Source organism: Euprymna scolopes, chromosome 30 (genome assembly GCF_053919585.1).
Source record: "Euprymna scolopes isolate OS-2025 chromosome 30, ASM5391958v1, whole genome shotgun sequence".
NCBI lineage: Eukaryota > Metazoa > Mollusca > Cephalopoda > Sepiida > Sepiolidae > Euprymna > Euprymna scolopes.
The window spans coordinates 42,780,008-42,807,766 of NC_136511.1; the positions used below are offsets into that span (position 1 = coordinate 42,780,008).

At 34.2% G+C, this 27,759-nt stretch overlaps 1 protein-coding gene across 2 annotated transcripts in view; it reads left to right on the forward strand.

Annotated features, from left to right (window-relative positions):
• The window catches only part of LOC145254773 (DNA repair-scaffolding protein-like), a 99,091-nt gene that overhangs the window by 5,426 nt on the left and 65,906 nt on the right, over positions 1-27,759 (forward strand). For both annotated transcript variants that reach the window (XM_080113546.1, XM_080113545.1), the window contains exons 2-9: positions 113-356; positions 3,829-3,982; positions 11,674-11,860; positions 13,831-13,923; positions 17,564-17,796; positions 19,029-19,120; positions 21,217-21,424; positions 26,566-26,735. In XM_080113546.1, coding sequence (XP_079969672.1) covers positions 113-356; positions 3,829-3,982; positions 11,674-11,860; positions 13,831-13,923; positions 17,564-17,796; positions 19,029-19,120; positions 21,217-21,424; positions 26,566-26,735 — 1,381 coding nt within the window. The remainder of the gene's footprint in view (positions 1-112; positions 357-3,828; positions 3,983-11,673; positions 11,861-13,830; positions 13,924-17,563; positions 17,797-19,028; positions 19,121-21,216; positions 21,425-26,565; positions 26,736-27,759) is intronic.

Below are 27,759 nucleotides of genomic sequence, written 5' to 3' on the forward strand. Positions count from 1 at the left end.
ATAAAAGAAATAGTTAGGAGTTAAATAATTAAAATAGAGCCAAATAATTAAAACTGTACAATAAACTGACAAATATATCACTCATCTAAAATGAATCTTTTTATTTTTCCAGCAATGGCTGACTGAATCCGATTCCGATGAAGATGTGGAAATCAATGTGAAATTGTCTCCTCAGCTGAAACGCACTTGCTTGCCGCAGAAACATTGGTCGAGGTCTAGGGACTGGGAAAAATGTGCCGATTCTTTTTCAGGACTGAACCCTTTACCAGAACGTGGAAAGAGGAGGAAGCGTCACTCTATTTCAGAATTGCTACGCCAACAAGTGTCTGAAAAAAAGTCTGTAGAAGAAGAATTTGGTAAAATTTTCAATATTATTATTTTTTCACCATAACATATCTTCCTTTTTATTATTATTACAAGCGGAGTTGCCCAGGTGTTTGAAGCAAAAAAAAAAAAAGTGGTAGTAGGCAGGCAGGCTTGAACCCGTGACACGAAGGCGGAGAAGAAAGTGAAAGAAAAGCTGAGATCTTACTGGTATGCTAAGATGTGACAGGAAATGAAAAGCGTTCAAATTTAGTGATGTCAATCAAAAAGTTGACTTAAAGTAAATAAGTTAAGAATCATGAAGGCGCAGAAATGAACGTTGGCTGAAGGCCAGTTCAGCTTTTAGCTTTCTGCCATATTTTGCGTCCCCGTGATGTTGGGGAAAACCAGCTCCCCACAAAAAGGGGGAACTCTCCAAATGAATAGCAATTGTCTGATATGAAGGGTTTCCCCCCCACATTGATCAAAGCTAATTGCCTTTCTGGATGTCCCTGGCCGGAAAGCCAGATTATCCACTTTGCTTCGATTAGTTTTGCTTTATTTATATGAAAACGATAAACAAACACAGGAAAGGATGGAATAGCGGAATTTTTTAAAAGTCAATCAAAATAAATGTAGAGACGACGTCATTTCGTAAATCGTAGATATTATAATCTAGGGAGTATATAAAAAGTTCTAAATAAATTTAACGTTGTCAAGAACCCTCTTCCCCTGCACGGCCATTTTGCCTTTTATATATATAGATTATTCCTAGTGTTACATATTACTTAGCAGTAATAACATCTTGGAAGTAAGTGTACGTACATGATTTTGTTGCGATACATAGAATTTTTTTTTTTAATTGCATTTTCACCCCAAACAAGGCACAGTGCCACTTCGATATAGTGGGCGCTACTATCTGGGACATAATTTGCAGAGATACTATATAGGAAGTTGAGCAGCAAGATGTCTGTTTATAAATTCTACATGTCAGTACAGTTGAGAAAGCAGAAACTCGGAAAGGAATTCCAAAGTTTATCAATCCTAGGGAAGAAACTAGTACAAGACTTTCTAGCATCTGAGGATCTCTACTGTGTAGAGGTAGGTTTTGCTGCTTGTCGAGTTTGTCAGGAGTATTTATGTCGAGGGGGTACAAGTGCTTGTAGTTCATTGGAACATCTACCTTAAGATACTTGTAAAACAGGCAGAGGGATGCAACATTTCGTTGATAGGACAGAGGCTGAAGCCTAGCTGACAATTAGGGACCTATTAGATTGGCAACTCTCTTTTGAATTTTGTCCAGAAGTGACTAGTAGCAGATGCACTAGCATAAATGTGACAATAGTACTCCATACATGGGTGAATGGTGGCCTTGTAGAAGTACAGGATACTCTCAGGTGCAAGTAACTTTCTAGCATGGTAGAGAGAGCCCACCTTCCTCGCAGCAGCCTCGTAGATAAATTTTGTTGGAATGAAGGAGATAATTCTTTGCTGTTTCATTCTTTTGTGATCTTTGAGTGACAATGTCTTCTTGATAAATTGATAGAAACATTCGAACTACTATTTTCATCTTTGGTGTTATTCTCACAACGTTTTGTCTGATGTAACCTTTGACTTTCCTCGGGTGCATCTTGTTGAACTCGACAATCTGTATGGAATTTCGAATGGAACCCTTTATTTAATTCATGGGGGTAGCTTGCTCTCATTCCATCAGCCATGACCAGGTAGAAGTCTTAAGTAATTCATATTTGTATTTTTAGTATTGCTTGCACGTAGGATTGAACTTTCAACCTACAAAAGACTCGTACTTAGAACTGATGATAACTTAACAATATTATCCATTATGCCAGAAGTCCTTACAGTCTGCAATAAGTAGTAATTGTTTCTAAGTAACTGTCTCTTGGAGGTAAAAGCTTCAGTCCTCAGTGCAGGCTATATTAAGAATAAATTATGAATCACCTTATTACAAATAGATTTTTTTATCTTTTTAACCAATTGTCAACTTGTGTGGATAGAGCCATAAAAAAATTCAAAACTGTTTGAATTATACAGATACAATCAGTTATTCAAAAATTCTAATAATTTAAAATTTATGTTTTTCATTGAACATTTTTCTTTAAAAATCCTTTAAAAAAGTGGATCGAAATATGGACCTCATCATTTCAGTAATTTCTTCATTTATTTATATTTTTTTCAAGTTATTCTTATGAAGTTTACTGTAAAATTATGTACTTTTTCTGATTGTGGAGTCAGATTTTATCTCCTTACCTTAAGCCATAAATTAAAAATTAAAAGTATAAATTTCAAAGTTTTTTAAAACTGGCACATTTTATCAAATTGTGAGATATTTCAATAGAGCTTTAATTTCTTTTAAATCACATAATGTCTGTATAACCCTAACCACATTATTAATAAATGTTTTAAAGAAATTGTAACTCAAAAACAATACTATTTTTAAAGCATTGCAAATGTTTTTAACAAAATTGTGGCAGGTTAGTTTCAGTTCTTCACAGTTAGGTCCTGTATGTATTTCATTTATGATATAAAAAGAAAAAAAAGATTGGATAAAATTTGTAACCCTAGCATTGCCACTGAAACCTTAAGTCCAGGTATTAACATTTTGCCCCTCCAATTATCAAAGAGATTGGATGTACTTTTCTCTTCTAGCGGGCATTAACTCTGGACTTAACAACACCAACAGAGCAAGGAAAAAATATGAAAAAAGAAGAATTTATAGTAGTCTTCTATAGTTAGGATGGATTCCATGGAAAGTCTCAGAAAATAAAATAAAAAAAATGATTCAGCTTTTCTTGGTTTCTAAAATGTTCAAATTGAACCTTACACAATAATGCTTTTACAAGATTGACTAACTCTTTACGTCAGTTTTCATCATGTCGACTTGTTTTCCTGTAATCTTGATATCATTAGATTAGATAATAAGGGAAACCTCAAAATAACATTTTATTTTGTATTATTTGAAGTATTCGAACTATTCTTCCTGTCTTTAGTGTTATTCACACAACGCTTCGGTCAATATAACCTCCAACCTTCTACAGGTGTGTCTCGTTAAACTCTAAAATCTTTGTCGAACTCTGTAATCTACATGGAATTTTGAATGGAACCTTCATATAATCCATGAAAGCTTGCTCTTGTTTCGACTTGTTGGAAATCCTAAGTAATTTGCAATTGTATTCTTTGTATCACCCATATTGAGGATGAACCGCCAGAAGAGTGTCACTACAACTGAATTTTACCAAGTACTTTATCATGCTAACCCTATCGATCATATAAAGAGTTCCGTTTGAAATTCCATGTAGATTTCTGAGTTTGACGGAAAGATATCTGAGTTTGACAAGATATGCTTGAAGAAGGTCAGGGGTTACATTGGCCGAAATGTTGTGCAAATAACATCCAAGATGAGAACAGTAGTCCGAATAATTAAAATAATCTAAATTATCAATCCTCATCTCAAAAATTCAGAAACGTAATATTTTATTGAACCTTTTATTTTTTAAACTAATTCAGGAAACGATGAAATTGTGTGGAACTCAAGTGATGAAGATATTCCTCCTCCAAGCCAATCAGTTGCAAAACATAAAGCTCATCCGTTACAGAAAGTTCAGCTCCAAATTTTAGCGAAATCAAATCAAAAATCTTGGCCATCAGAAGTCTGTGATAGGTAGGTTATTTAAAAACGTATAAAAAGCTGAATGTCAAATTTTTTACATTTTATGTATCCATGCATTCTATCCCAAACCCCAAATCATTTTTCGTTATATCTAAAAACTGTTTGTGACCACACAGATCTTTGCAAAACAAATGATGACACCAAATTTATTTGAATAGCTCAATTCATGGTTTCTATTTAGCTTTAAAAGACAATGGATACACCCTGTAAGGGTGACTGTGTGTGTAGTTGTGAAGCAAGTGTTACACAATGTCACACCTCTTCTGAATCCGCACTACTTGAATCCAGTGGCAAGGAAAAGTCCCAAACTACTGGAAACAATACCCAGATTAGGCAGAGAATACATACAGAACCTAGTATTCTGAAATGGTCTCCCATTAAATCTTACCAGGCTCAATGTTGCTTAACTTTGATGATCTAACAGGAACTGGTGTGTCAACATGATTATGCCGTATATGGTAACTCAACCATTGAATTATGATTGTTCAAAGTTGGGAATTAGAAAATTTGCTGTTTTTGTGCGATTGGTCCAGAAAATGATTTTCACATTGTATTTAAGTCAAAACACAAGCTTTAAACAAGTGAAAAATCCTTACAAATCTAATGTCATCTTGTAGTAAATGGAAATTAATTATAATGGAATCCATCATTATCATGTCAAAACAGTTTAATCATCCGGCAAAATCCAATTACTTCTTAAAAAAAAAAAACGTTAAAAATATGAGAGGGAAGCACAACTTTTACTCCATGTAAAATGTTACGATATTTTGTCAACTTAAAAAGAAAGTTATATCTATATTTAAAAATTTTAGTATCAGAATTGGTAATTGTATTGGAATCAGGAATTTAGAACAGAATCGGGAACAATATTGGAATCGTCCCATCACTAGTATATATTATACTGATCCTATCTATCAGTTAGTCCTAAGTTTGAAAAAGCGTTTCTGTCAATTTGTTTGTTATGGCTTTGTTTAAAATAGCATTTTCATTGAGAATTGTATGGCTTGAATCATTGTAAGAGAGAAATAGCCACAGTCTAAAGAAGACATGCTGAAATAATCATAGAATCGCAGAATTGTGCTTTCTGGAAAATTTATAATAATGTAGTGAATAAAGGGCAATCAGTAATTCCCCGACTATCCAACAATCAGAAGATTTCATGCATGGCAACTGAAAAGGCGGAACTATGTACTCGGCGATTCGCCTGGAACTCCATCCTAGAGTCAAGAAATAACTCCCTCCCAAATTTCTTTATGTGGACGGAAGTCACAATTGATGATCTGAAAATCATCTCTTCTCATGTCCATAATATTATAAAAAACTTAGACACGTCTAAGGCGTCGATCAGGGGGTCGATCCCTGGGCCACTATTATTCCTGATATTCATCAATAATCTCCCCGATAATATTGTATCCGAGATGGGTATATTTGCTAATGATACAATGCTCTATAACATGCATGGGGGAAGAACACATGTACACAAATCCAAGACAAGGGCTGAATCATTAGAAAATGACCGCCAGACCATAGTGGAATGGGGGATATAGATGGATGGTAACATTTAATGCTAGTAATACTAAGCTGCTCTCCTTTAACAATTACAAGAAGCCTCTCCAACCACTGACATCTATAATAAATAATTCCTTACCTGACACCTGAGAGTATCCTGTACCTCTACAAGGCCACCATTCGCCCATGCATGGAGTATTGTTGCTACATCTGGGTTGGTGCATCTACCACTAGTCTCTCCCTCTTGTATAGGGTCTCCAATCTAACCGTCAACTAAGCTTCAACACCTCTTTCATCACCGCAATGTTTCATCCCTGTGCCTATTTTACAAGTATTTTAATGGAATATGCTCTGATGAACTCGTTGCACTTGTGCCCCCTTGACATACATATCCCTGATAAACCTGCTTAGCAACAAAATCTCACCCCTTCGCTATTGAGGTCCCTAAATGTCAAAAAGTTTTCTACTCTAATAGCTTCTTTCCTAGAACAGCTAGATTTTGGAATTCCCTTCCTGCTGCCTGCTTCCCAAACTGTACTGATATGCAGAAGATCAAATGCAATGTAAACCAACATCTTAATCTTTCTTAGGCATCGTCCCAATTAGTAGTCCCGGTGCAAGTCTATAAATGGTTCACAAGTAATCTTTTTTACTATAAAAATCTGGAAAAAATCTTTATAATGTACGTACTTGTCACTGCATGAAAATGTCATATTCCAAAAATCACGTAAATCGATCAAGTAGTTTTTCTTTTATTTAAGAAAATCAAATATTATGAGACATTTTATCGAAGAAAAACTTCACGCCATCTTGTTTTTGAATGATACACTGCTGGCGACACCTATTGGGAATGTTTGGAATATAAGTCGGCAAGGGGCAGACAATTGACTGTCCACGCTATAGAAAAAAAACTGGGATAATTAAGACATTTATAAGTTTTTGAGGATGTTGAAAACGAAAATAAGGTTTAAAATTCCAGCAAACGAGTAGTTTCAAAGATATGAAGAAATGTTAGTTTAAAGAAAGTGGGGATCACTTTTCTATAATAATTTAACGTATAATGATCACCCACTTTATGGCCACCACTAGTGTAAAACTTGAATTTACGCCGCTGAAATATACATTTGCCGAATTTTGGTTGGAGTAGCGTTAACGTGTGGGTGCTCAATTTACGTAAAATTCTTCATATCTTGGAAATTACTCGTTTGCTGGAATTTTAAACGTTATTTTCGTTTTCAACATCCTCAAAAACTTATAAATGTCTTAATTATCCCAGTTTTTTTTCTATAGCGTGGACAGTCGATTGTCTGCCCCTTGCCGATCTTATATTCCAAACATTCCCAATAGGTGTCGCTAGCAGTGTATCATTCAAAAACAAGATGGCGTGAAGTTTTTCTTCGATAAAATATTTGATTTTCTTAAATAAAAAAAAACTGCTTGATCGATTTACGTGATTTTTGGAATATGACATTTTCATGCAGTCACAAGTACGTACATTATAAAGATTTTTTTCAGATTTTTATAGTAAAAAATATGCCTTGTTAGGAATGAAGGTGAGTTAAAAAAAAAAAAAAAATGAACACATTCTTGTTTTGTAAATCTTTCATTTATTGTCAGATGTGTTCTTTTAACTTGTAATTTTACATATATAATCCATTCTTATTTTATTATCAATAATTCCAATCCGGATGTGGACGAATTGAAAGATAGACTTAATAGGTTCCGCACTGTCTACCAAGCTCCATCGGCTGTTGCATCACCACTTTTCTTACATCCCTGTGCTTATTTTATAAGTAGCTGAATGAAATGTAGTCTGATAAACTTACTGCACTTGTAACCACTCAACAAAAATACCCGCCGGCCCATCCGACTACCAGCAAAATTCCCCCCTTCACTGTTGAGTTCCCTAGATGCTGGAAGATTTCCTACTCTAATAGCTTTTATGGGATTGGAATTTCCTCCCTGCACTTTGTATCCCCCACCCTACTAACATGCAGAAATTTAAATGCAATGTGAACAAACATCTTGCTGCTCAACTCTCTGCCCAAGTTGCCTTGATATAAACCTGGCCCCTATCACAGTAGACCCTTATGCTTCAGTGAAAATATGACTTGTTTGTGAAGAGAGAGAAAAAAAGAACTTTGAACTGATTTGTAATAAAGTCACCAACTCTCACAGTAATAGCATTTGTCATAGAATTAGAATATGATGCATATGTCATGCCAAGGTTATTGTTAAATTTGTCCAATATAGTTTTGGAGTATAAGTAAGTGTTTGCTTTAGTATTGGTGGTAGAAGTAGCATTAACATTTTTACTATCCTACGATACACTGCACAATTCAAAGGTGTGTCAAGCCAAATTTTTTGCAATTCTGTTGAATAGTTTGGAAGTAATTCACATTAACTCTAGGCACACATAAAAAAATGAAGGAAAAAAACTTACAACTAAAAATTGTTTTAAAAAATATTAAATATCTCGCTCCTGGACAGGGTTCAAAAGAGAGTCGCCAACCTGATAAGTCCTGAACTGTCATCCAAGCTTAAACCTCTCTCCCATCAATAAAATGTTGCATCCCTCTGCCTGGGGGATGCTCTGACGAACTACAAACCTTTGTACCCTCTCGATGTAAATACCCCTGACAAACCCGACAATCAGCAAAATCCCACCTCTACACACTAGAGATCCCTAGATGTAAGAAGGCCTTCTACTTTAATAGTTTCTTCCCCAGAATTGCTAGACTCTGGAACTCTTTTCCGGGTTCCTGTTTCCCTAACTGTACTGACATGCAGAAGTTCAAGAGTAACATGAACAGACATCTTGCTGCTCAACTCCTTATATAGTATCCCTGCAACTTATGTCCCCGATAGTAGCCCCCTACTTCAAAGTGGCACTATGCCTTGTTTGGGGTGAAAATGGAAAAAAAAAAAATACATCAAGGGCATTGCCATGACTGCTGCAAGGAAGGTGGGCTCTCTCTACCGTGCTAGAAAGTTACTTACGCCTGAAAGTATTCTGTACCTTCACAAGGTAACCATTCGCCCATGTATGGAGTCATAAATGACCTCCCTGATAAAATTGTCTTTGAGACGGGTATATTTGCTGATGACACCACTCTCTATAACAGGCACGAGGGAAAAACAAATGAACACATATCTAAGGTAATGGCAGAAACACTAGAGGAAGACCTCCAATCTGTACTGGAATGGGGACAAAAATGGATGGTCACATTCAAGACTAAGTTTGTTTCCTTCAATAATTACAAGAAACCTTCTCAATCATCAATGGCTAAAAATACATTACCTGAAAGTACTTCTTTCAAACTCCTTGGCTTAACGTTCACAGGGAATATAAGTTGGAACAGATACATCGAGAGCATTGCCAAGTCTACTGCGAAGAAGGTGGGCTTTCTCTACTGTGCTAGAAAGTTACTTACGCCTGAAAGTATCCTGTTCCTCTGTACGGCCACCATTCACCCATGTATGGAGTATTGTTGTCACATTTGGGCTGGTGCATCTGCTACTGGTCTCTCACTCCTGGTCAGAGTTCAAAAGAGAGTCACCAACCTGATAGATCTCGAACTGTCATCTTGGCTTCAACCTCTATCCCACCGACGAAATGTTGTATCCGTCTGCCTGTTTTACAAGTATTTTAATGGTGGATACTCCCATGAACTACAAGCCCTTGTACCCCCTTCGATGTTAATACCCCTGACAAACCCGACAATCAGCAAAATACCATCCCTACGCAGTAGAAAATCTCAGATGCCAGAAAGTCTTCTACTCTAATAGTTTCTTCCCTAGGACTGCTAGACTTTGGAATTCCCTTCTGAGTTCCTGCTTCCCCAACTGTACTGACATGCAGAAGTTCAAGTGTAATAGAAACAGACATCTTGCTGCTCAATTCCCTACATAGTATCCCTGCAACTGCAACTCTGATAGTACCCCCCACCCACCCACCCACATCAAAGTGCACTGTGCCTTGTTTAGAGTTAAAATGCAAAAACAAAAAAAATAAATGAAAGTAGATATGTTTATTTTTGCGCAACTTTGTTTTTTTTTAAAAAAATCTTTGTTGATATGCTGATAGTTAAGAGTCTGAAAACCATTTACAGTATGAAAATCCATTCACGTAATCAGTTTTGACCATTTTCAATGTTTTGCTTTATTGTATTTAGGAAAAATCAAAATAAAGGTATACTTCTGAAAACCCCTTTATTTACTCTCTTGCATGTCCTATAAGCAGCATGTATGAAAGAAAAATAGAGAAGAATGCGAAGAAGCAGAAAAGAATAAAAAGAGGCAGCTTTTTGGTGACTGTCGAAGAAACTGGCTCTCAGCCAGTTAAAAACAACCTCTTTATTCACTTAATGGTGATAAAGAAGGAGTAAAGCTGGCCAGTGTAGAAATGTCTGTAAAACGAAAAGTATTCTTGTGTCTCTGTCAAATAAACTAATAGATCTGTTTGTATTGGTTGTGGTAAGAAGTCTAAAAAACTGTTGTATTAATATGTGTGGAAGATGTGTGTATGTTTATTTTGTCAAAGCAAGTCAGGATGGATGACGCCATATTGGATTTTAAGAAAGGCATTTTGAAGTTATTCGAAAAATTAATCTTTCAGTTCTGGAAACAAATTTGAGCAGCCAATCCAAGTGACTGAATGCTAGTCAACTGAGTATTAGATAACTGTTAATGAAACATAAACGTAATGGTGAAACGAAATAATCATGGATATGTTTAATAATTGAACCCTAATAAATATTTGGTAAAGGTGTAAACTAGGGAAGAAGGAGGACATAACAATGAGTGGGAAAGTAATGTGCTATCACCTCTTACTATGACTTTGTTTGGGAGAGTGTTTCTCAGTGGATTTTTTGTAAGGATATAGTATATTTAATGAAATCGATAGATAATAGTCAGAAAATATGCATCAGATATAGGTAGGTAGTGTGGCTATTTTGGATTTGTGTACAAGAACCAATATGTTTTATTATTATCATTATTAATTTAACTTTCTTTCTTTTCATTAAAAATTAATTCACAATCATTGTAAAGGAGGAAATTTTGCTAACTTTTTTAAAATAGAGACAAATTCTTCCAAAAGGTGCGGGTGCATGATTGGCCAATTGGATGGGAGAGTTTTGTATATTTGTAATTTCATGGGAGTTTTTGTTAATCAATAAAATCAAATGAATTTGATGCAAATGAAATATTCAAGGTGCCTTCAATAAGTTTCCAGACTTTTTTGTACATGCATTTAAAATTGTTGTAGACTCTTGAAAATTTAGTATGTTATTGCTAAGCATCTTTTGAAATGACTGACCAATTTTTATGATTCCATGCTCAAATGAACAGCTACAGCAGGAATTAGAACATACTCTGCTATAGCCTGATTGTCACAGTTGGTGAATTTCAAGAATGCAATCAGAACATGAAAACACTTTAGAAAAAAACGGTATACAATAAAATTCTGTTTTAAACTTGGAAAAAATGTCACAGAAACAGATGGAATGCTTCAGACTGTTTTTGGAGCATCTTGCATGAATCAAGCATTAGTTTTTGAGTGGCATAAGGGATTCAAAGAAGACGGGGAGTTTGTGAGGGATGATGAGAGGTGTGGGAGGAGTAAGGGAGTCAGAACACCAGAGTTGATTGGCCAAATAAAGAATTTCATTGGATAAAGATTGTCATGTGTTTATAGAAACATTAAGTGCAGTTTGATGTCAATATTTGGGAGGAACTGAAGATGTGGAAGATTTGTGCCCAAGTTTGTCCCAAGGATACTCAGAGAAGATCACATTATTTGACCAAGATGTGCATCAAGACAGTTGCTCACCCTCCCTATAGTCCAGACTTTGCTCCCTGTGACTTTTGGCTATGCCCTAAAATCTTAGAGGCTGTCGTTATGAGGAAATGAAAGAGGCTTTACGAGGGTCATCGACACACTCACACAAGAGGACTTCTGTGGGGCTTTCCAAAAGTTGTTGGAACGGTATAACAAGTGCATTGCAGCTGGAGGCGATTACTTTGAAGGGGACTAGAGTTTCTTGTGTGTACTATCAATAAAACTGCCCATAAGAAAAAAAAAGTCTTCAAACTTATTTAAGGCACCTTGTATGATCTAAAATGAAAAATTTACTTGCCATTAACATATAATATTCTTTCTTTTTTTACAGTCTGTCAAAACGAAATGATCGTAAAAAATCTGAGAAAATACCATTTAATAACCTAAAATCAAGATTGCGGCATTACAGAGAACCTGGATTATCGAGAAACCCACCTCAACTTTATTCTGACGATGAGGTTGAATTAGGTGTTCAGGAGTTTGATGATTCTGATGACAATTCTTCTGCAAAACATGAGGTAAACATAAATAAAATTACAAACATGATAATAATCTGTATTATTTACATTCTTTCAAATATTGTTCTCATTTTGAGTATTATTTTTATAATGTTTTGATCGATGTAACCTACTACCTTCTTCAGATGTATCTTGCCGAACTTGGGAATTTGCATAGAATTTTGAACGAGATCCGTTATTTAATTCATGAATGATCTTGTTCCATCAGCCATGACTGAGTAGAAGTCCTAAGTAATTTGCAATTATATTTTGACTGTCGCCCGCACTGAGGATTGAACCTTCAACTTCTTAAGGATTTTTATTTAGTCATTGTTGACAGAATGAGAGCATGCCAATAGATTGTTCAGTTTGAAATTTTGTTCAGATTCCTGAGTTCAACAAGATACACTTGAAGAAAGCCGAAGATCATATTGTGAATTAGATATTTCCTAAAAACTTCCTTCTTCAGAGGAAGCTGGTTGAATCCATCTAGTTTGAATACCACTGCTGTTTTTAACCTGAATATATGATGATAATGATGAAGATGAGAGTTGTGTGATTGACTTAATGGATACCATGGTGGATTATGACAGATTGATAGAACTAGACCAATTTGGATACAAATACTCTTTATTGTCTTGACAGTACAGAATCAACTACGTAATCTAGTGGGTGAAGATCTCTTCTGTTTAAAACAACTCCATTTCCCATAAAAAAGACCTTTTGAATTATTATTTCTATGGAAGGTGCTCGACTGAACTCCAATCTCTTGTTCCTCCTTATATGACATTCACAACAGGTACTCCTCTTTTTACCACTACTGAAAAAAACTTTCCTTTCTTCCTCCATACGCAGAATTTCCACCAACAGAGTTTCTTTTCAAGAACTTCCCATCTATGGAACAATCTGCTGCTACCAGATCCGGCTGTCTGAAGATACTGGTTGCCTGACTTAAAATGCACCAACCATTGATGCAATTGTTTTTTCCTTTCCTGTTGTCAAAACTCAATCATGTTTTGCAAACTCAAAAACAAAAACAATTTTCCTCTCCAAAACAACCAAACTAAACATCATTAATAAATATTTGAAGATACAAATAACTTAAAACATAATTTTTTTTTACCCAAATGACTGGATTCAGCATTAAACAACCCAAATACAGTTGATATGCCAGAGAACAAAACAATCTGACGAAACTCCATGAATAAATATTTAAATATATAAAGAACTTGAAGCATAATTTTTTTTCTCCCAAATTACTGGATTTGGCATTAAATAACCCCAAAAAGATTCATATATCTTAAAAAAAACCAACCTAACCAATCTGTGGAACACATTACCACAGGACAACTTCCCTACAGACTACAACATACGTCTTCAAATCCAATATAAACAAATATTTGTCCCCATGAATCATCACTGTTCATTCGATTCATTATTTTCAATTCTCTCATAATATTCTTCATCACACAACTGACAATCCATCTCTTTAAGTCTTGTCCTCAAGTTATTTGTAGCCTTGATAAATGGTGACTCATTAATAAAAAAAAAGGGTGCTTCTTCATTATTGCAGCGAAATTTGAAAATCAAAATATTGAATTTCAAGTAAAACCAATGGTAGTTACTTAATTGTCATGTCACAGTAATGAACATATCCAAAAATTATGAAAAACGGTAAGGTATAAAATTAATTATTAATGAAAATAGTTTTCAAAGACAATCAATGAAAACTGAGTTTTGCTAAATTGACCTAAGATTTCCAAAGTTTTCAGAAAATAATTACCTCCCCTGTTTATTTTTTTTAGCAAAACTCAATTTTCGCTAATTGTCTTCAAAAAGTATTTTCATTAATAATTAATTTCCTACCTTATTGTTTTTCATAATTTTTAGATATGTTCATTATTTCGAATTTTGCTTTTATAAAGAAGAAGCGCCAAAAGTTGTAAGTTTTGTTTTGTCGGACCTAAATTTTTTTTTGTCTGCACTTACAGAATCCTACGATTATTGAAACTTTCAGTTCGGATGAAGAAAGCCTTGTCATTGGTGCTTCACCTTCAAATTCGATAGCAGATGAGAATGAACAGGTGAGACTTTTGTATTAATTCTTTGTTTTTCGACCCAGCGTAAAAATGTATGCTTGTATTGCAAGCTTCAAGACATATGACATCTTTTTGAAAGGTATCCATTCAGATTATTTGCAAAATATAATTAAAAAAATGAATTCTCAATATCAGAGATAACGCGTCTATATAAAAATTCTCTCTCCTCTGATCTCGAACAAGTGGTTCAGTGGGGGAAGACGTGGCTGGTTACGTTTAATGCATCTAAAACCAAACTCCTATCTTTACATCATCAACGTTCTGATCCCCATCTGGCATCAATTGAAATGGATGGCTCTCGTTTAGGAGAAGCCCCGTGTTTTGACAAGCTTCTGGGCTTGACTTTCACTCCTGATCTGAAATGGAACACTTACATCAAGTCTGTTGCCAAGGTCGCTGGAAAGATGGTGGGATCCTTCTACCGCTCTAGAAGATATCTCACTACTGATGCAATTCTCTATCTATATAAAAGCCAAGTACGTCCAAGGATGGAATACTGCTGCCATATCTGGGCAGGACAGAGTACAAAATAGACTTTGTGGCTTAGTGGAGGATGCCCTTTTCTCTTCCCTGCAACCTCTCTCCCACAGAAGAGACGTTGCAAGCCTATCTTTGTTTTATCGTTATTTCCATGGCAGGTGCTCGTCTGAACTCCAATCTCTGTTCCCCCCTCACCAATCTTTTACGAAAAACACCCGTCTAGCTAAATCCACTGTCAAAAACTTTCCCCACTCTTTATCTATGCCTAAATCAAAACGTAGATTCCATGAACAAAGCTTCTTTCTTAGAACTGCACGCCTGTGGAACTCTGTTCTATCTGCCTGCTTCCCTCCTGACTACAACTTGGATGTGTTCAAGTTCAACGTAAACAAATTCCTGGTGAACTGCCCCCTTAAGTAGACACTTTATTAAATATCCACACTAACGTACTGTACTTACAATAACCCTTATCCCTGAGTGGCTTCCGGGCCTTGATAAGTGGTGACCACCTTGTATAAAAATAAAAATGCACAAAGAAATTCATGTTTCTATATACGTTATCACATTTTACGCGTAATTAAAAAAATGAGATTGTCTCATCAGCAAAGTTGGTGATTGGTGATTAATCTGGATGTTGCTAAGGGAAATAACTCTGAATTTACTAATTTTAATGCATCTAAGATCAAGCTACTATCTTTCCATCATCAATGCTCCGATCCCTGTCTGGCATCAATCAAAATGAATGGCTCTCATCTTGAGAAGGCTCCAAATTTTGACAAACTTCTAGGTCTGACCTTTACTCCTGATCTGAGATGGAACACGTACATCAAATCCGTTTGCAGGGCTGCTGGGAAAATGGTGGGATTGTTTTACCGCTCCAATAGATATTTCACTGCTTATGCAGATCTCTACCTGTATAAGAGCCAAGTATGTCCAAGGATGGAGTACTGTTGCCACATCTGGGTAGGAACCGCTCGAAGCAGTTTATCCTGCCTTGATAGAGTTCAAAATAGACTTTGTAGCCTAGTGGAGGATGCCCTTTTCTTTTCCCTGCAACCTCTTTCCCAGAGAAGAGATGTTGCAAGCCTGTCTCTGCTTTATCATTATTTTCATGGTAATTGTTCATCTGAGAATCAATCTATGGTCATCCCTGTCCTGACTTTCATGCAAAACACTTGTCTAGCTGAAACTACTATCAATAATTTCCTCCACTCTTTATCTGTGCCTAAACCTAAATGTAGATTCCATGAACAAAGCTTCTTTCTTAGAACTGCCTTCCTGTGGAACTGTCTTCCATTTTCCTGCTTTCCAACTGACTACAATATGGTTGTCTTCAAGTCCAATTTGAACAAATTCTTGATGAGTTGTTATCTTAAGTAATCCAATTTACCAAATTTCTACTACTAATGATGACTACGACGTGTTCTTCTTGACCACTGTACACTCGTTAACCTTATCCTCGAGTGGCCTCCGGGCCTTGATAAGTGGGACTCCTTTGTATTAAAATGAATTGTTTCCAAATCAAATTAGGTTGTTTCATTGACTAAAACAGTACAATTTTAAATAATTACATTTCAAAAGGTGACATACATTTTTATTACTCTAAAGAATATTTTGCTGACTAAGACAACTACTTTTACAAAAGAATTACTCATTTTTTTTCTCCATAGTATTGAGCCTGGCATGCATTTATTATTTCACAAGAAATATTGTTTTCAACTGTAAATTATACAGGTTAATATAGGAAGCACTGTGGAATTTCCATAGGTCTCACTAGTAAATATTACACATACACCCAGGCATTGAGTGTTTGGGATAAATTTAACACTTTTTGGAAAGAAAAATAAATGTGTACTCTTTGGAAAGAAAAATAAATGTGTACTCTTTGGAAAGAAAAATAAATGTGTACTCTTTGGAAAGAAAAATAAATGTGTACTCTTTGGACTGCTAGTTTCATCTTTAGTGTTATTTGTATAATGATTTGCCCGATATAATCTCTGACCTTTTTCAGGTGTTTCTTGTTGTCTTGGGAATCTTTCTGTCAAACTCTTGAATCTGCATGGAATTTCGAACAGAACCTTTTATTTAATACATAGGAGTAGCATGTTCTTGTTCTGTCAGCCATGATCGGATAGAAGTCTTTAGTAATTCGCAATTGTATTTTTCACATTGCCTGCACAGAGAATTGAATCTTTCAATCTCCGGAAGAGTGTCACTTACAACTGTATTTTATCTAGTACTTTTTCTGTTATGACACAGGTTTTTTGCAGATAATGCGAGTATGAATTTTGGGAATATTTAGATGTACAATCATCATTTATCATTGGAGATCTCGACTTCTTGCTATATATATATATATGTATATAAGTATTATATAACAGATAAATTCCTTGCAAATTCCCGAGTGTGACAAAAAGATTTCTGAGTTCGACATGATATGCCTGGAGAAGGTTCATTGACCGAAACATTGTGAAAATAACACTCAAAATGAGAACGGTAATCCGAAGAATCCAAATAATAGGAATTATCAATTCTCATCTAAAAAATTTAGAATAAAAAAAAATAAATGTCATATCTTGGCTAATAATTGGTATATATTCTTAAAATTTTCAAAGTTCATCTTTTAAAGGATCTTTTTCCGAATATAGCTCACTCAAAGAACCTGCTCTCAGCCTCTACCACACTCTCTAGGTGGGACCTGAACCTGGAGCAGACTTCTCTCAGAGGGTCCTTTGAAAGAAGTCTAAACACTAGTTTGATCAGATAATAAGTTTGAGTTTTTTTTTTTCACAAGGTCAGTATTTCAATACAGGAAAAGATTAAATTTATAAAATAAGGAGATGTATTAAATATTTATTTTTTAATCTAGGATGCAGTTTTTTGTTTACAAAACTTTTTAATAATTCTAATAAATAGAGGATATTTTTCTTTTAAAAAGAAATAATTATTTTACATTTTAATATTTATATTATTTTTTGATAGGAAGTTTAATTTTTAAATAAGAAAAAAAAAATTAGTTTGGTTTTTTGCAACAAGGTTGATTTTAAGATAAGAAAAAGTTGGGGGGTAGACTAAAAATATATATTTATAACCTTTTTCCTTTTGTGTGTAATTGATCTGTTGTGTTTTTATTTGCATCTTTCAGTCCTCTGACCAGTGTTTAAAATCAGATGTTGATATATCGACATTATCATCTTCCAACTTCAGTGCAGAATGTGCAGGTGGGACTGGTGCAGGTCGAAAAACCAGTGAGTGGTTGCAAGCTCTACAGAATGTCACACCGACCAAAAACCAAGACAGTAGTGCGTCTTCCTCTCAACAAGAAGCGAGTAAATTATATGACTCGGCCAAAAAGAAACGAAGGCCCAAATTCAACAAGTAAATAATTTATTTTTAGAATAAAAAGGTATTTTTGAAGGCTTACAATGCAGAAATGTACAGTTGCTAAGAGCAGATATATAAATAAATGAATGATAAATAACTCAATAATTAAAAAATTTTTTTTTATATTTATTTATTTATTCAACTGTGGTATTTATTCCAAAGGTCCTTTCGGGTATATAACCCATCATCAGTGGAGAAACAAATCCTCTCTTTAGGTTGTCAATTGTAAAGTTTTACAGTTGACAACCTAAAGAGAGGATTTGTTTCTCCACTGATGATGGGTTATATACCTGAAAGGACCTTTGGAATAAATACCACCCATGGTTAAAAAAAAAAAAAATAAAGTAAAAAAATAAAATTCAGGTAAATAAATAAATATAAAAAACAAAATAAAAAAAAAACTATTAAATTATTTATCATTCATTCATTTATCTGCTCATAACAACTGTACATTTCTGCATTGTAAGCCTTCAAAAATATTTTTTATTATTTAACAATGCTTCAAGCAAACCATGCCATACTTCTTATTTTTAGAATTACCTTCATATACAGACTAACTAAATAAATAAAACAAAGTTATAATAACTTTAGACAGCACCTAAGACTCATCGAATTAAAAACTCATATTCCGGAAATATGTGAGCCTGTTTGACTGCAGGTCTGGCATCTAACATTTAACTTCCGGTGCCAACATAAACAAATGTCACATTCAAGAGCTGATGATGAATGTGAAAATCGAACTAAAATACATGTTCTTGACCTCCAGGCTAGGATCAAAGTGTAGTAAAAAGAAATTCCAAAGTTTCATAACGATAAACATAAAAAACTTACAAAAAAAACCCATCAAATTTTTTCCTTAAAATTCTCTTGTAAAGAAAATGTTTTTATTTATTTAAAACAAAAACTAAAAACAAAATATTTATTCATTAAAACTTAAAACAGTAGGTTGTTATATTTTATTTTATTGTTTTTCCATTTTTTTTTTAAATTTTAATTACTATCTAATAAATGTAATTTTTTTGCCTAGCATTTTTAAATTGGATTGGCTTGAGATATTCTGGTGGTTTATATCAGCTGCCAATTGAACCCAAGCCAACATCATGGAAATCCGGTGCACTAAATGCAAAAGTACCTGCTAGTCTATATAATATTGCATCTTGGAAATACTGCCAATAAAAAAATTATTCTCTGTTTTATTTATTAATTTAAAATCTTTTTGTTTATAGGGACGGACTAGCTGGAAAATTATCTCGTATCATTTCTCGAGAAAAGACGGCCATGAATGTTTGGTCATTTCGACAATCAGATTTGCCAAATGGTTTGTATAAACCAACTTCATAATTTGTGTTTCATTCGACGTAAATAAAGTTGAATTATTTGGACTACTATTCTCATCTTGGAGGATATTCTCACAATATTTTGCCCGATGTAACTTTCGATCTGTAGTGAAATGGATACAGATGCTAAGTAATAATCAGTTCTAAGTGACAGTTTTCTGGAGGTTGAAGGTTCAGTACAGGTGATACTAAGAATAGAATTATGAATTCAGACTTTAATTTAATCATGATTGATGGAATGAGAGCAAACTATCTCTATGGGGTTTTGTTTGAAATTCTGTACAAATTCTCAAATTGAACAAAGGTCAGAGGTTACATCAACCAAAATATCGTGGAAATAACATCGAAAATGATAACAGTAGTTTGAATAATCCAAATTATTTTTCTTCATCTCAAAAATTCTGAGGCCCTGTCGGTGGGGCATTAGAATACACCGACTGCCCCCCTGCAGAGGGTAAAAGTCCCTCAATGGGGGTCCTGGATATGACCTTAAACTATATCCAGTGGTGAGGCCCCAGCTTGAGGGCTTTGGGGAGTGTGGAGCCACCCTTTAATTACCATTTCTCCTAGGTCCACTCTGACCCGGAGTGGTAGTACCTGTTAGTTCCAACTATGGGTTAAATAGAAGCCGACTTGAAAACAACAAATATATTCTATTAAAAGTTTTTTTCTTCAAAATCTTTGGATTCGGCATTAAATAACCCGAAAAGGGTTGATATGCCGTAAAACAAAAACAACCAACCAACCAACCAACCAACCAACCAAAAATTCTGAAATGTATGTAAAGTTGTTGTTGCTGTTTGTCTGTCTGTTCACAAAAGAGGTTTGTTCATAAAGCCTCATAATCATTATTTTCTGAAACTATCGATTACCACTGCAACTTGGATAAATTTATTTCATTTTCATTGAAGGGAGTACAACATTTACGATTGACATCCATGAAAAAACATGTTTTACTTTGTCTTTGATTTAGAACTTCAAAATTATAGAAATAAGATATAAGAATAAAAAATATTAATAAGAGGTTCAGGGCTTGGAGCATGAATACACAGAGTAGAAGTAATAGTATAATTACGGTTTCAGATATAAAAGTGATGGAAAAGTTTTTGGTTTTAGACAGACAGATACCAAATCTTCATTCATAATAGATTTTGAAATTCTATTCATTCATGAAACCATGTTATGTAATATGGTGGTGGTGGGGGGGATGTATAACATGGGGGGGGATGATATAAATGGTGTATATATAAAATATTCTGCACTGTGTTTACCTGTATGCATAACAAAACATTCAGATGTATATAACATCTTGTTCGTGTTCCTGTGTGTGTGAACATGTTTTACATATATGCCAACAACATGGCCTTTTGTCATTGTGTTATTTCTTTTTCTTAACAATGCTAGACATTGTTGATTTCATAATCTTTTCTTTTTCAATTATTATGTTGGAGTTGCAATTTCACTTTTGTCTAATTCTTTGTGTCCCCCTCGCCAGCAGCTCGTATTAAGTGGATTACCTCATTCCTTGTCTGACCAGGCCAAAGGCTGATACTCGACTGTTCTACTCCAACTAACTAAAACTCCACATCTATATCTAAAACTATCTTTCTAATTTATTATGCCATCATCTGGTTTTCACATCATCCATTTGTTATTATTACCACATTCCAAACTGACCTCTTGATTCCAAATTCGTCTTCCAAGTGAAAACATAATAGTTACAATATTCCATTCTATTAAGTTAACATGCATAAGTTATTGTTTATAAATATTTCATTCTAAATACCTCCTTTAGGTGATATTCCATTTAGACTTAAGAAACATGATCATAATAATTATTATTATTTAATTTTTCTGGGATTGCCCGAAACCAACAACATAACTGTTACTATTTTTTTTTTTTTTAAGAACTCTTTCTCACTTGAAATTCAAATTTTGAAACAGAAATTCTCACTTACTTCTGCAATGATATGACTATGGGCAGATATTGAACAGACACTCAAACGGATGTTTGTTGTATAAAATTAGATAGAAAATTGTTTTCTTGTTGCATATTTTTTGTTGAATTATTTTACAGAACAGAAGAATATCCTGACGGCATGTGTGCATAGTTTTTGCTGCAAAGTTGGCTTGGTAACCACGTTGTGCTCATTTGGGACACTTTCCAGTGAAAATGTGTGGACGATAAAAGACAAACAATCTTTCCAGACCATTCTTTTCCGTCGTACCAGCCTTGAATTTAACAAACTTACAACAGGCAGCGTCATCCGCATTTTTCCTCCATGGTAAGTTCTATTTTTATCACAATCCTCAAAGAGTCTTGTCTTTTCTTTTTTATATTGGAATTTGCTGATTATGCTAAACTAGCAGAACTAGTCGGCATTGGGAGCGTCCATAAAAGAGCAAATTAGAAGTTAAATAGTGTGTGTAATATCTTTATACATTTTTATATTAAAACTTTCACTACCCAGTGTTTCCTAAGGTAAAAGTACCCTATTTCTATTACAACTTCTATCTCTACCTCTCTCTCGATCTTTCTTCCCATTATTTCACCTACGCCCGTTCCATTCCTCTCTAGCTACCAGAAACACACACACAAGTTGTTTATATGATAGATTCCTTGAGTAATGCATCAACATTTTCTTTCCAAATTAGTGCATAATGACGTTGATCCCCAAAGAATGAATAATTTTTTTATTTTCTAGATATTATTCATCCAGGGTAACGCCGATCAAGAAAATACCAACTTTGTGGGTCTTTGTTTTGTAATTGTTTACTTTTATCTGCCTCTATAAATAATAGATCATGTGTTTGTGGTGGATATCAAGAAGTAGAAAAAGTCTTGACACTGTATTGCTGCTATAAAAGGGCTTGTCTCTGCCGGGTGTGCAGAACTTGATTGTGAGAAAGAGCAAATATTTATGTGCGTCAATCATGTGTAACTGGCATGTTTGTTATTGATAAAAGATGAAACTAATAGAAGTTGTCACTTGTGTTTTAGCACTTGAGGGGATAAGATCATTTAGCAATAGAGATCGGTATTAAAAACTTATGTCACGTAAAGCTGTTCCAATGATAAGTCCATTGTTCTAGAGTTTAGTATTTAAAACAGTGTTGTTGGAGAAAAATGTCACTTAAGAAAAGTATACCATGCAATGAAGGTCCAGTGACAAGCATGTTTTTATTTATATAGAACTTCTTTCTCCTCCCTCCCCCTTTTTATTCCTTCATTATAGCGAAATATACAGCATAATTGACACACCGGTTCTCGTTAGATCACCAAGGTTAAGCAACATTGAGCCTGGTTAGTACTAGAAAGGTGACCATTTAGGAATTCTAGATGCTGTATGTGCCTTCTGCTTATCTCAGCATTTGTTTTCAGTCGTCCTGAACATCCACTTGCCACTGGTATTTAACAATGTCGACTCAGGAGAGGTGTGGTTGGAGATTGCACACTTTTTGTTACAAAAATTTCACGTGCAGCACCCCTTCGTGGGTATCCACAATTTGTCAAAGACTGGAAGAGCCTTTATAGCAGAATAAATGGCAAACATATTTTGATAGTTTATCAAAATAGAAAGAAATGTTGAAACTGAAATTTAATAAAGAAAAGTGTAAAACTTTTTCATCATTTGCTTGAGAGAAAAAAAAACATCAGAGTTAATTGTTTTGTTGAGTCATCACATGCGGTTAAGCAGGTTATGCTATTGTAATAAGGTTGATGCAAAAGTTTTGCCAGTTGTAGAAAGACATTTATAACTATCGTAATTTATTTTACATATATTGTTATTACTTAAATGTATCACCATGATTTATTTATAATTTGTTTTTTGGATTATTAAAGCATCATTCATATTCTCATCCATGTTGACCTGAAAACGACCTTCTTTAGTCAACAGAAAGAGAGTCATCTTCCATCATGATAATGCTCGTCATCACACATAGCACTACTGACCAAAGATCTCCTAGGAGAATTTGGTTAGAAATCTTTCCCCATCCTGCATATTCTCCTGACTCAGCTCCTTTGGATTAACATTTATTTTGAGGATTACGAAACCGTTTAGATGGTTTTAAATTAATATCATAAAAGGAGACTTAAAATGAGTTAAATTCATATTTCTCATAAAAAACGTAACAAATTTTACAAGCAACACATTTATAAGCTTGTTGATAAATGGAGTTATGAAGAACAAAGGTTGTTATTGTTATGAATAAAAATTTTCTACATCACAATTTTTCATTTTCAAAATGAAATTTTAAATTGGCTAAAACTTTTGCACCGATGTAATACTTGTTAAAAGCATCTTCAGTCCATAACTGGTGAATAGTGACTTATATTCAGATTTGGCAACAAACACCTCGTTAAACACTGGATTTATTTGATTCAATTGTATATTTTGATAAAATTTAAAAGGTTTTGGTGTTTATTTAGACTTACACTAAAAAAATAAAATATAGAAAAATCTTTATGATGTACTAATACGTGTCATGCAATGATAAATTTGTTGCCCTAAAGAAAACAACACAAAAGCTTTATATTAAAACTTTTATTGAAAAAATCAATTCTGATGACTTGATTATGTAGTAGAGCTGATATCTATTCAATGTAACTGCCTTCAGCCTCAATCACCACCTCGATACCAGTTTGGAACTAGGAGTATGTCTTTTCCACAAGCGCAAATGGGAGCTCAGCAGATACTCAGTGGATGGCGGTGATCAGGCTGGCTTTAGTGTTGTGGGAGGTCATGTTGGTGATGTTCTTGACGTATGACCAAATGAAGTAGTCCAGCAGGTTCAGATCGAGAGAAGGGAGGGGCCAGTGAGAAAATGGTACAAAGTCGTAGCACTCCTTCTGAAGCCAAGCCGGGGTCTCTTTGGACTTGTGGACCGATGCTGAGTTCTGCTGCCACACCTATGGTCTACTAGGTGCCACCTGATTGCACCAGAGAATCACCACAATCTTCAGCACATCCAGGTACATTTTGGTGTTGATTTTCAAGCCAACTTCAAAGATGTGAGATGGCATTATGTGGCCATCACTTGAAACCACACCAAAGACCATAACCATGGCTGGAAACTGTTGAGCTTTGCCCTCAAGCGTTGAGCTGTCTGGATTTGCATTTTGAGGGTGTTGGCAATGGTCCTGTTGTCATAACTTGGATTGGTAAAGAGCATGAGTTGTACAGCAGCGCATCTCCGATCTTTCTCATTGAACATTGTGTCACTTTCAGACTTGATAGAAGGCTCCTATCACTCTTGAGATTTGTAAACAATTGGCCAACTATTAGATGGTCTGCAACAAAAAAAAGAAAACTTTTTTATCAAACAGAAATGGAATCATGTTGTCTTTTCTAGGACAACAATTTTATTGTTCCACTTTGCACTTATAGAATAAAAATGTCATATGTCAAAAATCATATAAATTGATTAAGTAGTTTTTTTGTAATTAAGAAAATCAGGTTTTTTGCAATTATTTTAATTATTCTGAATACAAACAAAATCTCTGTAATCGAATTGAATTTTGGCAAAAAAGTAAATAATATGGCCGCTCCCAACCTCCTCTTCGTTTATTCATAAAATTTGATTTTCTTAATTAAAAAAAACCCTATTTGATCAATTTGTGATTTTTGGAATATGCCATCTTTGTTGCATGATGAGTCCATACATTATAGATATTTTTTGCATGTTTGTTTTTTAATTAAGTGTAATTTTAAATAAGCACCAAGTTTTATATTTCGGTATAAATTGAGAGTACAATCGGTAGAATATGATCATTCGTAGCAAAAATGGATTATAAGAGATGTTAGAACATTTTTAGTAAAACTGTCTATTAACTTTCTGAAAGCATTTCCTGTTTTGAATGTCATTACCCATCATAGGAAGTAGACGGAGTTAGTTAATTTGATGCTCTACATTTGTTCCATTTTATTTTTGCACAATTTTTTGATAACAAAATATTGTTTTTAAAATATAATAAATAAGAATATTCGTAAACTAAATTTTTTAAATATTATCTTTGTGAAAATGTGTCTGTAAATTAACATCTTTAAAAAATATATACATAAACATATATTTGGAACATTATATATATATATATATATATATATATATATATATATATATATATATATATATATATATATGAATGAAAAATTCATAACTTTTTAATCATGTTAACATTCTTTTTTTTTTTCCATATTTTATTTAATTTATTATTTGTGAAAAATCCATGTTACGTTTGATATTCATTATTTTTATGAAAATGTGTAAATAGATCTGTAAAATAAATAAATTTAAAAAGAATATGTAAATAAACATTTATTTGAAAAAAAAATCAGTTTACAGATATTCTTATTTATTATATTTAAAACAATCTCTATCTCTACTACAAAAAAATGGAACTTTATATGTACGTGTTCGTTTCCTATGGACTCCTAAATGGCTGGTCTGATTTTTTTTGAAATTTCACGCAAAGGTACTTTATGTGCCTGGCAGTGTTATTTGATAGGTTTTGTCTTGGAATGTAATCGATAATGGAAAAAATCTGATGAAAGAAGGAGCAGACGATTTTGACTAAAGTTAACATCTTATATAGCCTAACATCACAAGTGCATTTAAGAAGTTTTATTATTGCACAAGCAGAAATGACTGTGCATATAAAGTCAACAGTAATATGATATGACAAATATGACATATGAGAAATTGATATGACAGAGGTGTGTTCAAAATGAATCTTTCCGTTTAAAGCACAATTTAACCATGATACTTGACTTTTGCATTTTAAACTTTAATTCCAGCTATTATCATCGCACAAATAGAAAAGCTCGACATATAAAATCAACAGTAGGTTCTTTGATATGATAGGGGCTTGTTCGAAATGAATGTTTTTGTTTAGAGCACAATTGAAGCATGATATTTAACTTTTTCATTTTAAACTTTTATTCAAGCCATTATATAAAATAATTTTATAAAATCAACTACGTTCTCTACAGTGCAATGTAGACTGCAATGTATTGTGGACTAAGTAGCTGCGAGGAGGATTGAAAAATGGGCAATTTTTACAGATTTATTACAATAAAATATGGGAAAATAAAACCTTTGTTGATCCTCATTCATTCCAAGGCAACGTTGGGTCTCCTTGCTAATATTTTTTTTATCAAAAAATTGTGTGAAAATGAAATGAAACCAGCAATAAAGTGTTGAACGTAATTTGTCAAGATTGCCAAATTGACCAACACTGTCTACTTCATGTAACATGTAATGACGTTTAAAACAGGAAATGGCTTGAGAAAGTTAATATGCATATTAGGACAGTTTTGTTTTTACTGCAACATTAATATTTATTTTTCAATGAATCTTGTCAAAATTAATTTTGCTTTAAAAACTTAAAATAAAATTTAACAAAGTTGCTTGTTTTTGTTTTCAGGCAGGAATTACTAATTCCTGAAACTGGTGAAAAGGTGTTACTATGTACATACTACTGCCAATTGTTGGAACCAGTACCAAATATTTTGGATATGATGAACAATCGACACATGGATGCAAGCAAAATAGTCTGTCAGTCATATCAATGGAACTGTCTTTGTTCTCTTTCAGGTCAGTCTTTCTTTTCTTGACCAATCCCCTCCTTTCTTAACTAGTCATAAAATATCAATTTTTCATCTCTCTCTCTCTATATATATATATATATTTTGAGTTTTTTTTTTTTTTTTTTTTTTTTTTTTTACAAAGGCATCACCACATTATCAAGGCCCAGAGGCCACTCAAGGATAAGGGTTAAAGAGTGTACAGTAGAAGTTGGTCAATATAGTAATCATTAGTAATGAAAATTTGGTAAATTTAATAACTTATATGGAACGGCTCATCAAGAACTTATTTACTTTAGACTTGAACAAAACCATATTGTAGTCAGCCGGAAAGCAGGAAAACGGAAGACAATTCCACAGGCGTGCAGTTCTAAGAAAGAAGCTTTGTTCATGGAATCTACGTTTAGGTTTAGGGACAGATAAAGAGTGGGGGAAATTATTGATAGTGTTTACAGCTAGACGAGTGTTTCTTGTGAAAGTTTGGCGAGGGGGGACCATAGATTGAAGCTCAGTTGAACACTTTCCATGAAAATAACGATACATCAGAGACAAACTCGCAACATCTCTTCTGTGAGATAGAGGTTGCAAGGAGGAGAAAAGGACATCTCCTACGAGGTTACGAAGTCTATTTTGAACTCTATCAAGGCAGGCCAAGTCCTTTCTAGCAGCTCCTGCCCGATGTGGCAACAGTATTCCATCCTTGGACGTACCTGGCTCTTATATAGATAGAGAATAGCATCAGCAGTGAGATATCTACTGGATCGATAGAAAGATCCCACCATTTTTCCAGCGGCCTTGGCAACAGATTTGATATACGTGTTCCATTTAAGATCAGGAGTAATGGTCAAGCCCAGAAGCTTGTCAAAACTTGAGGCCTCCTGAAGACGAGAGCCATTCATTTCAATTGATGACAAATGTGGATTAGAATGTTGATGATGTAAAGAGAGAAGCTTGGTTTTAGATGCATTAAAAGTAACCAGCCACTCCTTTCCCCATTGTACTACGTGCTCAAGATCAGAGGAGAGAGAATTGGA